This window comes from Carcharhinus amblyrhynchos, chromosome 30 (assembly GCF_965287045.1).
Source record: "Carcharhinus amblyrhynchos chromosome 30, sCarAmb.v2.hapA, whole genome shotgun sequence".
Taxonomy (NCBI): Eukaryota; Metazoa; Chordata; class Chondrichthyes; order Carcharhiniformes; family Carcharhinidae; genus Carcharhinus; species Carcharhinus amblyrhynchos.
In genome coordinates, this window is record NC_137353.1 from 19,617,356 (window position 1) to 19,630,872 (window position 13,517).

Below are 13,517 nucleotides of genomic sequence, written 5' to 3' on the forward strand. Positions count from 1 at the left end.
CACCAAAGTAATGTTTTCACAGTGCCAGGGAGCTGAGTTTGATTCCCGGCTTGGGGAGATCACTGTCTGTGTGGAGTTTGCACATTCTCCTCCTGTCTGCATGGGTTTCCTCCCACAGTCCAAAGATGTGCGGGTTAGGTTGATTGGCCATGCTAAAATTGCCCTTTAGGGTCCTGGGATGCGTAGAAGGATTAGTGGTAAAATAGGTAGAGACATGGGGGTAGGGCCTGGATGGGATTGTGGTCAGTGCAGACTCCATGGGCCAACTGGCCTCTTTCTGCACTGTAGGGTTTCTATGATTCTACCTGGAATTAAGAATCTACTGATGACCATGAAACCAATGTCAATTGTCGGAAAAACCCATCTGGTTCACTAATGTCCTTTAGGAAAGGAAATCTGCCGTCCTTAGCTGGTCTGGCTTACATGTGACTCCAGAGCCATAGCAATGTGGTTGACTATTTAACTGCCCTTGGGCAGTTAGGAATGGGCAATAATCCTGCCAGCTAGGAGGAGCAAGAATTTAAAATTTCAATGGCGTGTGTGTGTGTGTAAGAGGTGCATAAATAAACAACACAGCAACACAAATGGATCTATATACTTGGTTTTAATTTATTGACCATAAATTGTGCAATATTTAAACAATATCTTCTTGCACAGCTTTTTACATAATGATTTCAGCATTTTAAAATAAATACACCACGATATTTCTTATTGGATCATAAAAGTCAGCATGGATATTCCAGCTGAATTAGTTAAGAGCCTCTGCCGCATTTCTTTCAAAGTCCACCTGTCCTTTGAGTTCTATTAATAGAACATAAGAAATAGTAGCAGGAGTAAGCCACAAAGCCCTTTAAGCCTGCTCCACTGTCAATATGATCATGACTGATCTGACCATGGCCACAACTCCTTTCCCACCTGCCTCATCCCCAGCACCCCTTCCCCTATTGTTCAACAATCTGTCTCTTAAGTTTAAAATGTATTTATTAGTGTCATATGTAGGCTTATATTAACACTGCAATGAAGCTACCGTGAAAATCCCCTAGTCACCATACTCTGATACACTGAAGAAGAATTTAGCATTGCTAATGCACTTAACCAGAATGCCTTTCAGACTGTGGGAAGAAACCGGAGCACCCAGAGGGAACGCACGCAGACGTGAGGAGAACATGCAGACTCCACACAGTGAACCAAGCTGGGAATGGAACCTGGGTCCCTGGCGCTGTGAGGCAGCAGTGCTAACCACTGTGCTGCCCATATTCAATGACTCAGCCTGCCACAGCTCTTTGAGGTGGAGAATTTCAAAGGTCCATGACCCTAAGAAAAATATTCTCTCTTATCTCGGTCTTCAATGATCAGCGTTAGTCAAGGACAGTCCAGGGAATTTACACAGCAGGTCTGTACAAGTTTTAGTTGGCTGCTGTTTATGGTCAGTCATTCAGGGACAGACTGCCCACTGGCAGAATGTGTGCTTCATCATATGCTTGTTAAGATTGACGATGATTAGTTGACAGGTAGACAGGGACACGTGGAGAATAAGCAGCGTTGCGGGTGGAGTGGGCAGAGAAGGGCATGAAGTTAAAATCTGGGATGAGAGAAATGATGACCATGTGGGAGGGTATTAGACAGAAGAAAGGTAAAATTAGAATTTGGATCGTGTTATAAGCTGTATGCGCAATATCTATGACTGTGAAATTTCATGGGAACATCCATGGTAATTAATCTTTAGCTTTTGAATCTTTCCAATTGCTTTTGTTCTACATACAAGTTTTAAATCTGCAATTTTCCAGTTTAGGAGATGTATTTGCTGTAAATGAAACAACTGAACAGCGCAAAATTTAAATAAATGCACAGCATTAATAATAGTACAAAAGGACATTTCAGAAATACACAATTATTCCATCTTTTGCTCTAAAATGCTGAGGTCTACATATTATACAGGACATTAACCTTCAGTACTCTTTCACAACATTAACATGGATACAAAATGTGCTACAACTGACAATAAGATTCCAACAATAACACAAAGGGAAATAAAGCTTAAAGTACTGGAACTTAACCCAAGTGACAGATAATAGAATTTTTTTTTAGCTGTTAGTTGGCAAAAGCCTGGGCATAAACACAGGTGAGAATAAATTGATTAGACTGGTTTTACAAAAGGAAACCAGTAAGAGATCAATTTACAAATTTACCACCACAGTTGCTAAGAAACATCTGTGGGCACAGCACACGGTTTCTCTAACCATTATTTGAAATTTAGGTTCCCTGACAGAGGTTTGGAGACAAGAAAATCCCACCAACAGCAGACCTCCTGAAGCATTGCCCTTAGAAAGTGAGCCATCCTCAGAGAGCTAATGAAACTTAAAACAAGGTGGCAGAAGTGTGTGGCTCCAAGTGTGATGAGTAACTTTATAAGACCATAAGACATAGGAGCAGACATTCGGCCCATCGAGTCTGCTCTGCCATTCAACAAGATCATGACTGATCCGATTTGACAATCCTCAACTCCACTTATCTGCCTTATCCCCATAAACCGTGATTATAAATCTGCCTCCCTCAGCCTTGAACATACTTAACCACCAAGCCTCTACAGCCCTCTGTGGTAAAGAAATCCACAGATTCACCACCCTCAGACAGAAGAAATTCCTCCTCATCTGTCTTAAACGGGAGGCCCTTGGCGATTACGCCCACTGGTCCAAGGGAAAACAACTCCTCAGCATTTAGGAAAAAGATGCCACCCAAGGGCATGACTAAATGGTGATGCCCAAAATAAGGAAGGCACACCATCCATGGCAAGGTTAATTCATCACAGATCACCATTTCTCAGGCCTGAGTGAAGGAGAGACTATTTTGTTATTCATTTTAAAAATCATTCTGAATGGAAGGCTAGCATTATTAACCAGTACTAGGCTTTATTACCAGAATTATATGCTGCTTTCGTAGACTACAAATAAATTAATTTCCATTCATCCATGGGGTTGATTCTATAAAGCATTGTACAGTAAGAGGAAATATCAGGAATAGCAGCACAGTGAATGACACAGCACTCAGAGAGAGGTACACAAGTTCAAATCCATCAGCTGGGTCAACAGCCAGAAGTGTGCCTCACTCAATTAAATAAGTACACACAGTTTAACATTTCCAACACAAGACAAGAAGCACAAGAACTCAAGTCCAGGTTTACAAGATCTTCTCAAATTGGGCTCAAGCAAAAACACATTTGGAATAAATAATGATCTTCCTAATCTGCACATTTCCCAGATCCACGTCCAGTTAAAAATTTTTACTGGGTCAAGGCTCAAAGACAAGTGATTCATTTGTTTTCCTATTATTTCTCCATTCTGATCCTGGTATAAAGGTTTTCTCCTTGGGACTGGCCACTTTAATTGTAAGTTCTCAATGGAGAGCAAAGGATGTGATTTGCCATGGGAAATTCTACCAAAAATTAGTCAGCAGTATTGGATTTTAAAACCCACACACTCCCCAAAATGGCGTCATCACCTGTTTTTTCCCCCACCTATGTGGCCAGCTGTGCTCCTGAAATTGTCACTAGTTACAGCCCTAGATGCAAGCGTGCAGCCCAGTGCTCAGAGTACACAAGGTATTTGTTTCCTAATATTTAGCCACTGAGTAATGTACCTTACCAGACCTTAGTTGTCATGTCATTGATTAAAAGGTGCTTGTGTGTGACAGAACCCTGTCTCAATTCTCATCTGCTGTGCGGGACTTGGACTCCAATTGTAACAAGCTGCGTTGGGCTTGATTCTAATTAGAATACAGCAACACTGACAAGGCTCTTGGACAACTGAAATGGGTTGGAATAGTGCACCAATTTCTGGCATCAGTTTAAAAACACACACAAAAGCAACTTAGCTTAGATACTCAATCTTTTTATCCAGCATTTTGACCAGAAGCAATGATGTTTTTAAAAAAAAGAATAATTTCCTTCTCTACACTATCACTGATTATAGAAATCATTGCTACTTTTCACATGATGTTGCTCAGTACTGTGACAAATCTGTATCTTCTCTCAATTCGGAAACTTGTGTGGAACAGTAGCATGTCAAACATGACATTTCTCTGAATATTTTACAATTCCATTACTAGAGGAAAACATTTATTGTAAAATATGCCAGGACTGTTATAGTGTTTGTCCTAAATAGTTACCTAATATTGTTGATTGTCAGAATGACAATTTCTAAAGCACTCAAATTACAGTAAACCAAATTTGTTTGTCTCCCAATGGTAAGAAGCAGCTCAGTAAAAATCCTTGGTTTTCATTGTGGATTCTTCTGTTATCCCAGAGAACAGAAGAAACTCAATGTAATCCACTCTTCTAAGGCTAAACCAGCCAAACTACCTTCTCCCCCAATGCCCAGTAAAGTTGTACTTACTGGGTATTGGGTAGTTAAGAGAAAAATACACCAATGTTAGCAGTTAATCACATAACATTAGGTCTCCAGACGCAGGCAAACAAACAGTCTCCAAGCAAATTTAGTTGAATGAGTTATTAAAAAATTCTGTATTGCAATTCCTGAACACAAAAACTGTCCCTGGGTGACTATTTTCAAAAGGTTGGCATGGCAACTAAAAATCAGGAAGATATAACACTTCAAGTTTTGTTTTAGATAGTTTTTCTTTCATAACTCCTCTGGTCGGGTGAGAAAGAATTCTAACCAGCCCCAGTTAGACAGGAGCAAGCTATGATGAAATAAGTCGCTCGGAAGCACTCTAAAGGCTTCTACCTATATAAGCAGCATATAAATTTATACACATATACACAACACAGGCACACAGATACACGTGTATATACATGTACACAATAAAATTACTTTTACTACAATGGGATTACACAAATCCCAGAACTTTAGACTCTTGTGCAATTAAATGCAACACACTGTAAAACCAATGGAGTGATCTCCTCAGGTTGGCATAATGGGGTAGGATTAGGAACACCAGGTGTTCTTTGGCATGTCCTTCACACAAGGAAACAACGGGAGGAAAAATTAAAAACTTGTCTTATAATGGCAGACGAGGAATTGAACCCTCGGCCCTGCAATGAACCAATCTGTACGCTGATCAGAGAACGCAGCAACTTTGTGCTTTTTGGAGAAAAACTGTTCAAGATACAATCCCTCCAACTGGCAGACTCAGCATTGAGTTAACGGATAAGAAGTGCGCAGTGTTGGACATACTGGAAATAGTTGCTGTGCTAATGCCGGAGCTCCTTCCAGGAGAAATGTCCTGCATTAACATCCACAATATTGTTTTGAAATCACCATGCAGGTCTCACTGTCTCCTTCTCTCTGGTGCTATGTTGTAGTGTCAGGGTATGCCATCTTTCCGCTGGCAGCACTGGGACGGTGGGACGTACCAATCGTAAATATAACTCAGTCTCGCTTTAATTTCTTCTTTGCACAGTTTCCCTTCTCTTTGGAGTGTCTGGTGCTTTTCCAGCATATCCTCAATGCTCTGCTTGTGTGTCACAATGTACTTGTTATTGCACCCGCGCGATTTGTACTCTGTATCGAATCGTGGGTCGTGCAGGCGTTTGACATCTACTGGTGCCAGCCAGGCCCCTAAAGATACATCCTCACTCTGCCACACCTTCAAGTAATCAATGTTAATTCGAATGTAGTGTACCAAATCAGCAGACAGAACATACCCTCCCCCCAAGGCATAGGGTAAGTAATAGTCACACAGAACCCAAGCGCTCTCCTTCCATTTCCCCCCAGACTTAACCCTTCCACGTCCCGAAAAGAAACCCCAATAGAGTTTCTTTGGCTCTTTCGTCTTCAGTTCTTCCTTGATGATATCTAACCTGGCAAAAGTATCATCATCCGCCTTCAACACAAACTTGCAGTCGACATTCTGGTCCAACCAGGCGTACATGTGAAGGATCTTATTGGTAAGGTTTTCATAGGAGTCCTTCAAGTCTGGGAGCAGGAGGAGATCATGGTGCCGAGCATTTTCTTGCTCCAAATTCTGAACCTCCTCTGCTGCAAGCCCACTGGTGCCGATGGCAAAGTACGGGAGAATTTCTGGGTCCCGGCTGGCCAGCCACGTGCTCCTGATGATGCTTCTCCGCTCGGTATACTTGGGGCCAGTGGTGATCATCAGCACTAGGAAAGCAGAGAGGCCTTTGGTTTTGCCATGGCCTGGACCGTTGCTCCGTCTTTCAACCCCGAGAGGCAAGCCAGGGGATTTCAAAGTCTCTGAGGTGCATTTTGCCAAATAAAGCAGCATCAGTGCAAACAAGGACAGGGTTGCGATGCCGAGGGCTGTTTTGTGGCGGCAAACAAGTCGGACTAAATTCATTGTGCAAATGCTTGAATTTCTGGAGTGCTTTCAGCTGGAGGGAACAAAAAAAAACAGATTATCGTTACAACAAGTAATAAGATTCTTTCATGCCAGTAAACAGCCTGATTCTTTCAAACAACGGTGACACAGTGGTTAGCACTGCTGCCTTACAGCGCCAGGGACCAAGGTTCGATTCCCAGCTTGGGTCACTGTCTGCGCAGAGTCTCACGTTCTGTGTCTGCATGGGTTTCCTCCAGGTGCTCCGGTTTCTTCCCAAAGACGCGCTGGTTGAGTGCATTGGCCATGCTAAACTGTCCCTCAGTGTACCTGAACAGGTGTCGGTGCATGGCGACTTGGGGGTTTTCACAGTAACTTCATTGCAGTGTTAATATAAGCTAACTTGTGACTCGTAAATAAACTTTAAAACTTTAACTGTGGCAGGCATATCTTTGGCAGCATTTGGTGATACTGCAACCACATCATGGCTCCCATTACTTACACTCTGAAATGATTTTCTCAATTTCATGTCTGTCACTTCTTTTGATTTATCACCTTCTGACAGCAGCTTGTGTGAGCAACATCAACTAATGCAATGTAAATTAGTGAAAAGAGGCAGCCAGACACATAAATCAAACACAGGCTAATAGATACCTGGAAATAAGCTAATATCACTGCGGTCATGATTTGTAAAACAAGCATCTATGCAGGTTCAAAATCAGCTTTCAGTTAGCAGCTCTTTCCCAATATGTTAGTCAGAATCCTTCACACAAAATAAACGCAAGCATTTATCATTTTTGGAAGAAATTCAATGTATTGCTATTCTTAGGAGCTGCCATCCAAGTCATCAACGAAGCAGTTATTAGCATCTACCCTGTATCTGAAGGGTGTTGCATTAACAAGTCAAAGTGAGTTTACTGATGTCAAATCTCTGGCTGGCAAAGCCAACTGTGGGAACAGGTAGGTCACCGTTACCCCAGAAGGGAAAGCAATACACTGCATAACATTCCGGAGAGAAGTAGTACTGAGTTTTGTTTCTAAACAGGAGAAAAGACTTCAGGGGACATATTCAGGTCTTCAACGAAGGACAATGCTTTGGTAGACCAGCTATATATCTTGTATAGTGAGTACAGAATTACAAAATCAAGCCTTGGCCAAGATTAGAATTTTTTTGTGGACAAGTGCATGGAGTGGTTAATCCCAAGTCAAAGGGCTGTCTTGAAAAGAAACCGGATTTGTTGAGAAAGATCAGGCCCATAGAGAATGTGTAGGATTACATATGAGCTATGGAAGGAGCAGACTTGATGAGGTGAATATTGCCTTGTCCTTATCACTATCCCACAGGAGTAGACTGTCAGCACAATGGTTGACATTTAACAGTCCCCTATATTGATGCAATGTTTATGAGAAGCAATCACTCCTCTATTATTGTTCCTGCAGAGCTGCTCAAATAAATGTTCTCATTAATTTCAAGGACCTGATGTGATCCCCTGGGCTATCTTGACACATCAGCCAATGCTTTCAGCCAGTTTCTCTCATGGTTTTAGAATAGAGAGAGTTCTGTGTTCAACTGAGAATGAGTTAATTAACGTGCAAAATGGAGACAAAGGTTGTAGAAAATAGAGAACAGACGTAGGTTATCTATCTCTCAGTGTTACCTAACTTCAGGGCTGTAATGTTGACTGGGTTCTCCCTGTTATGTGTGTTATAATAAGGATGACGCAAAAATCAAAGCCACAGGAAATAGATTTAATCCAGACAGAAACCAGATACATTGTAAAGAATATAGGGCACAGAAACTGGCCATTTGGCCCAACCAGTCTCCTCCATCTAAAGCTACAATCATAATCCTCTAACCCCTTCTCCCTCAAACTTGGCTAGTTATCCCTTATACTGTTTGCTTCAATAGATCCATGATCAGGTGTTGGTCTCACGATTTGCAGCGACAATTGTTTGAAACCATCAGCCCAGTGCCATTTAAAAATATTTCAGAATTATTTTGACAGTGAATGGCATTCTTTTCTGTAGTTATGTGAAAGTCATGAAGGTTAACTTCATTTAGTCTTGGAAGCAATTCATAGAATCCCTGCAGTGCAGAAAGAGGCCCTTCAGCCCATCGAGTCTGCACTGACCACAATCTCACACAGATCCTGTTCCCGTAACCCCACACATTTACCCTACTAATCCCCCTGACACTAGGGTCAATTTAGCACAGCCAGTCAACCTAACCATCTTTGTGGGCGGAAACCAGAGCACACGGAGGAAACCCACACAGACATGGGGAGAATGTGAAGACTCCACACAGACAGTGAACAAGGCTAGAATCGAACGTGGGTTGCTGGCACTGTGAGGCAACAACGCTAACCACTGCGCCCCCGTGCCAGTAGGTGCAGGTTGACTTCTGCAACAGAAGTCAATTCACAATGTTAACAAGGTCACTTTACCCAATGGATTCATCCAGGTCTCTGAATTCTGAAAACACTGTTGCCCTTTGCCTCTCTCCCATGTGCTAAATTGTTCTTAATCTATTCTATTCCAGATCTCATGGTTACCCACGTGATAACATTTTCCGTAGGTTGGAAGGATTGTTACTGCTACAAAGATGGATTAAAATGCTTATAACAAATGGCCCACTAATTAAATCAGGGCTTAACGTTGACAACTGCAGCTTTAGAATTCCTACCTGCTGACAAGTCGCTCCACTGTCTGACAGACACAGACACTAGTGGCCTGTGCTAAACAGCAGTCCCCACACTGCTGGTTTGAAGACCTCCGTGGCTCTGATGCTAAATTTTGCAGTTACATCGCACACCAAATACCCAGTAATTAACTGTGATCCAATCTCAGAATGGTATTGCATTATCCTGTGACCTACAGCTGCATAAACATTCTCAAATGCAGTCTTGCTATTCAATGCAGCAGAATATTATTCAGCACATCATCGTTAATCAGGTAGCAGTACTCATAATTTGGCTCAGCAACATAGTAATAATCAATATAGCATTATTATTGCTCACTACAGTGCAGCATTATTCAGTGGAGCATGGTATTCTGCAATAGAGGGGAAAGCAGGTCGTGTTTTTGTTGGAAAAGTTCTGGTGTTCAGCTCAGGGTCAAAGAGGACACCAAGGTTGCAAACTGTCAGGATCAACCGTGGTAAAAGGGAGAAGAGGATGAAATCAGTGGCAAGTGAATGAAGCCTCTGACAGGCTGAAGACGATGCTCAGTTTAACCACTTATCTAATGTTGGGTGCCGAATAAGCATTCTGACAGCCGAGGCAGTGGAGTGACAAAACTCAGAGCAGTGTGCCAGCTGTGTATGGGACTTGATTCCATACAGTGCAGAAGGCAGCCATTTGGCCCATTGAGTCTGCACTGATTCTCTGACAGAGTATCTTACCCAGGCCCCCTCTCCCGCCCTTTCACCACGGCTATTCCACCTAATAGAAAGGATATTAAACTAGAAAGGGTGCAGAAAAAATTTACTAGGATAATACCAGGACTTGATGGTTTAAGTTACAAGGAGGGGCTGGATAGACTGGGAATTTTTTCCCCTGGACCATAGAATGCTTAAAGGTGATCTTATAGAGTCCTATAAAATAATGAGGGGCATAGATAGTGTAGATAGTCAACATCTTTTCCCAAAGCTGGTGGAGTCTAAAGTTAAGAGAGCATTGGTTTATGGTGAGGGGGGAGAGATACAAAAGGGTCTAGTGGGGCAATTCTTTCAACACAGAGGGTGGTGAATGTCTGGAATGAGCTGTCAGAGGTAGTAGTAGAGGTGGGTACAATTTTGTCTTCTGAAAAGCATTTAGACAGTTAAACATGCAAGAGGGGTATAGAGAGATATGGGCCGAATGTGGGCAATTGGAACTACCTTAATGCTTTAAAAAAAAGGCAGCACAGACAGATTGGACTGAAGGACCTATTTCCATGCTGTAAATCTCTATGACACTGTTCTCATGAAAGGCTGTCAATCTGAAATGTTAACTTTCTTGCTCCATGGATGCTATGTCACCTGCTGAGCATTTTCTGGTTTGATATTAGCTTCCTAGATTTAAGGAGCCAGTGGAGTAACAAGGGCACGGTTTTCTTCTCCCCCCCCCCCCCGCGCGCAAGGACGACCGCATAACATTGAGTGGCTTTGACAAAGGAAGGGACTGACCGTACCTGATGTTACCTAGCAGAGTGATTAAGCCAGCTGCTTGGGGAGGTGGGGGGGGGGGGATGGTTTGGCAGTGGGTCATGTATAGGGGTTGAAGAGTGTATGCCAAGGAGAAAAAAGATGGACAGTGGTGAAAAAAGGCCAAAGGTCAAGTTGGAGATTGAAACCACCGAGAACGATGCCTAGCTCAATGCGGAGGCACGAGGTTATCTCTAAGTCACACAGATGTGCTTGTAGAGAATCAGGATCTTGAAGGGGGGGGGGGGGGGGGGAAGAGGAGGAGGAGGAGGACAAACAAGATGAGGATTCATGACTATTTCCACCACAGTGACAGCTCAATGCACTGCAATGTTATCACTCAGAACAATTCGATCAGAATTATTCAGGTGGTGATGTTTGGTATAAGCTAAAACGTTACTCAGGACAATGCAATACCATCATTTAGGACAACATCATTCAAGACAGAGCAGCATGATTATTCAGGCAAGTGGAGTATTATTTGAAGTACTGTGCTAATATTTAAGATATTATTATTGAGACACACTCAGATGTCATGTAATATTTCAGGCAATGCAGCATTGAGCTAAGTGTTATTATTTAAGACAATGCAGTGATGTGATTCTAGGATGTTACTACCCAGCGCTGCACAATATTGGAGCGTTACTACCCAGCGCGGCACAATATTGGAGCGTTACTACCCAGCGCGGCACAATATTGGAGCGTTACTACCCAGCGCGGCACAATATTGGAGCGTTACTACCCAGCGCTGCACAATATTGGAGCGTTACTACCCAGCGCTGCACAATATTGGAGCGTTACTACCCAGCGCTGCACAATATTGGAGCGTTACTACCCAGCGCTGCACAATATTGGAGCGTTACTACCCAGCGCTGCACAATATTGGAGCGTTACTACCCAGCGCTGCACAATATTGGAGCGTTACTACCCAGCGCTGCACAATATTGGAGCGTTACTACCCAGCGCTGCACAATATTGGAGCGTTACTACCCAGCGCTGCACAATATTGGAGCGTTACTACCCAGCGCTGCACAATATTGGAGCGTTACTACCCAGCGCTGCACAATATTGGAGCGTTACTACCCAGCGCTGCACAATATTGGAGCGTTACTACCCAGCGCTGCACAATATTGGAGCGTTACTACCCAGCGCTGCACAATATTGGAGCGTTACTACCCAGCGCTGCACAATATTGGAGCGTTACTACCCAGCGCTGCACAATATTGGAGCGTTACTACCCAGCGCTGCACAATATTGGAGCGTTACTACCCAGCGCTGCACAATATTGGAGCGTTACTACCCAGCGCTGCACAATATTGGAGCGTTACTACCCAGCGCTGCACAATATTGGAGCGTTACTACCCAGCGCTGCACAATATTGGAGCGTTACTACCCAGCGCTGCACAATATTGGAGCGTTACTACCCAGCGCTGCACAATATTGGAGCGTTACTACCCAGCGCTGCACAATATTGGAGCGTTACTACCCAGCGCTGCACAATATTGGAGCGTTACTACCCAGCGCTGCACAATATTGGAGCGTTACTACCCAGCGCTGCACAATATTGGAGCGTTACTACCCAGCGCTGCACAATATTGGAGCGTTACTACCCAGCGCTGCACAATACTGGAGCGTTATTACCCAGCGCTGCACAATACTGGAGCGTTATTACCCAGCGCTGCACAATACTGGAGCGTTATTACCCAGCGCTGCACAATACCGGAGCGTTATTACCCAGTGCTGCACAATACTGGAGCGTTATTACCCAACGCTGCACAATACCGGAGCGTTATTACCCAGTGCTGCACAATACTGGAGCGTTATTACCCAACGCTGCACAATACTGGAGCGTTATTACCCAGTGCTGCACAATACCGGAGCGTTATTGCCCAGTGCTGCACAATACTGGAGCGTTATTACCCAACGCTGCACAATACTGGAGCGTTATTACCCAGTGCTGGACAATATCATTATCCTGTACAAACGGCATTGACCAACTTTGATGAAATTATAGAGATTCCTCGATTTACCGCTCCATTGAATTTTCTGACGGAATGAGGCGGCTGGCCTGTCGATTATTCAGTCAGGCCTCTCTCGCTCTCCTGCAGCCGCTGCCGCCTCCTGGGGAAAAGCACAGCAACAACACCCTCCCCACCGCCGGCAACCCGGCCGGCGTCAGGCCATCCGCGACGCGATGGTATCATCATGGTGCTGACGCGATGACGTACGCCCGGAGGCTGGCGTGATAACGCAAGCCCGGGAGCTGACGTGATGAGGTACACGAGGGAGTTGACGTGATGACATTCGCCCGGGTGTTGACGCGATGACGTAACCCGGGGGCTGACGTGATGACGCATACCCGGCAGCTGACGGGGTGCCGCTGGGACTCTGTCGCAAAGAACATGACGGGGTAAGGGAAGTGGCGACCGAGCTCATCAGCGCCTCCCATAGCCCGGAGGATTCAGTGGCTGCATTTCATTCACATAGCGGTGGGATATTGTACTTCAACTATTCCATTAGTGGTGGCTATGCCTTTAGTTCAGATCCTAAGCTCTGCATTTCCCTTCCTAAATCCCTTCTCTTTAAAATCTATTTCTCGGTCATCTCCTTATAAAAGCAAAATAGTGCAGATGCTGGAATCTGAAACTAAACCAGTAAGTGCTGGAAAATCTCAGTAGGTCTGACAGCATCTGTGGAGAGAGAATAGAGACAACGTTTCAAGTCAGGATGACTCTTTGACAGATGGTTCGGAACTCTACCACCTTGCCTGCCACAGAATTGGTGCGGGCGAGTGTCCGACAACGGGAATCTCCGTTGACCTGGAGTGGGAATTTCCGGTCTTGCCCAAGTAAGCCTGTAACATCCCACCCATACTGTCAGACCTGCTGAGATTTTCCAGCATTTTCTGTGCATTGAATATCTCCTAATGGTTGGTAATTGCTTCTGTAAAAAGATTAGGCGTGTTTTATTGTGATGAAGGTGCTCTATAAATGCAAATATTTGTGTATGCAGGTGCTGTGGGCCTAGCTCTTCTGCTTCC

At 44.0% G+C, this 13,517-nt stretch overlaps 1 protein-coding gene across 1 annotated transcript; it reads right to left on the reverse strand.

Annotated features, from left to right (window-relative positions):
- Window positions 1-585: 585 nt before the first annotated feature.
- On the reverse strand, window positions 586-12,646 carry b3galt6 (UDP-Gal:betaGal beta 1,3-galactosyltransferase polypeptide 6). Its single transcript, XM_080215163.1, has 2 exons — window positions 12,508-12,646; window positions 586-6,349 (listed from the first exon to the last, which is right to left on the reverse strand). Exon 2 carries the CDS (start codon window positions 6,313-6,315, stop codon window positions 5,323-5,325), a length of 993 nt encoding a protein of 330 aa, XP_080071289.1. The 5' UTR covers window positions 6,316-6,349; window positions 12,508-12,646; the 3' UTR covers window positions 586-5,322.
- Window positions 12,647-13,517: the final 871 nt, after the last annotated feature.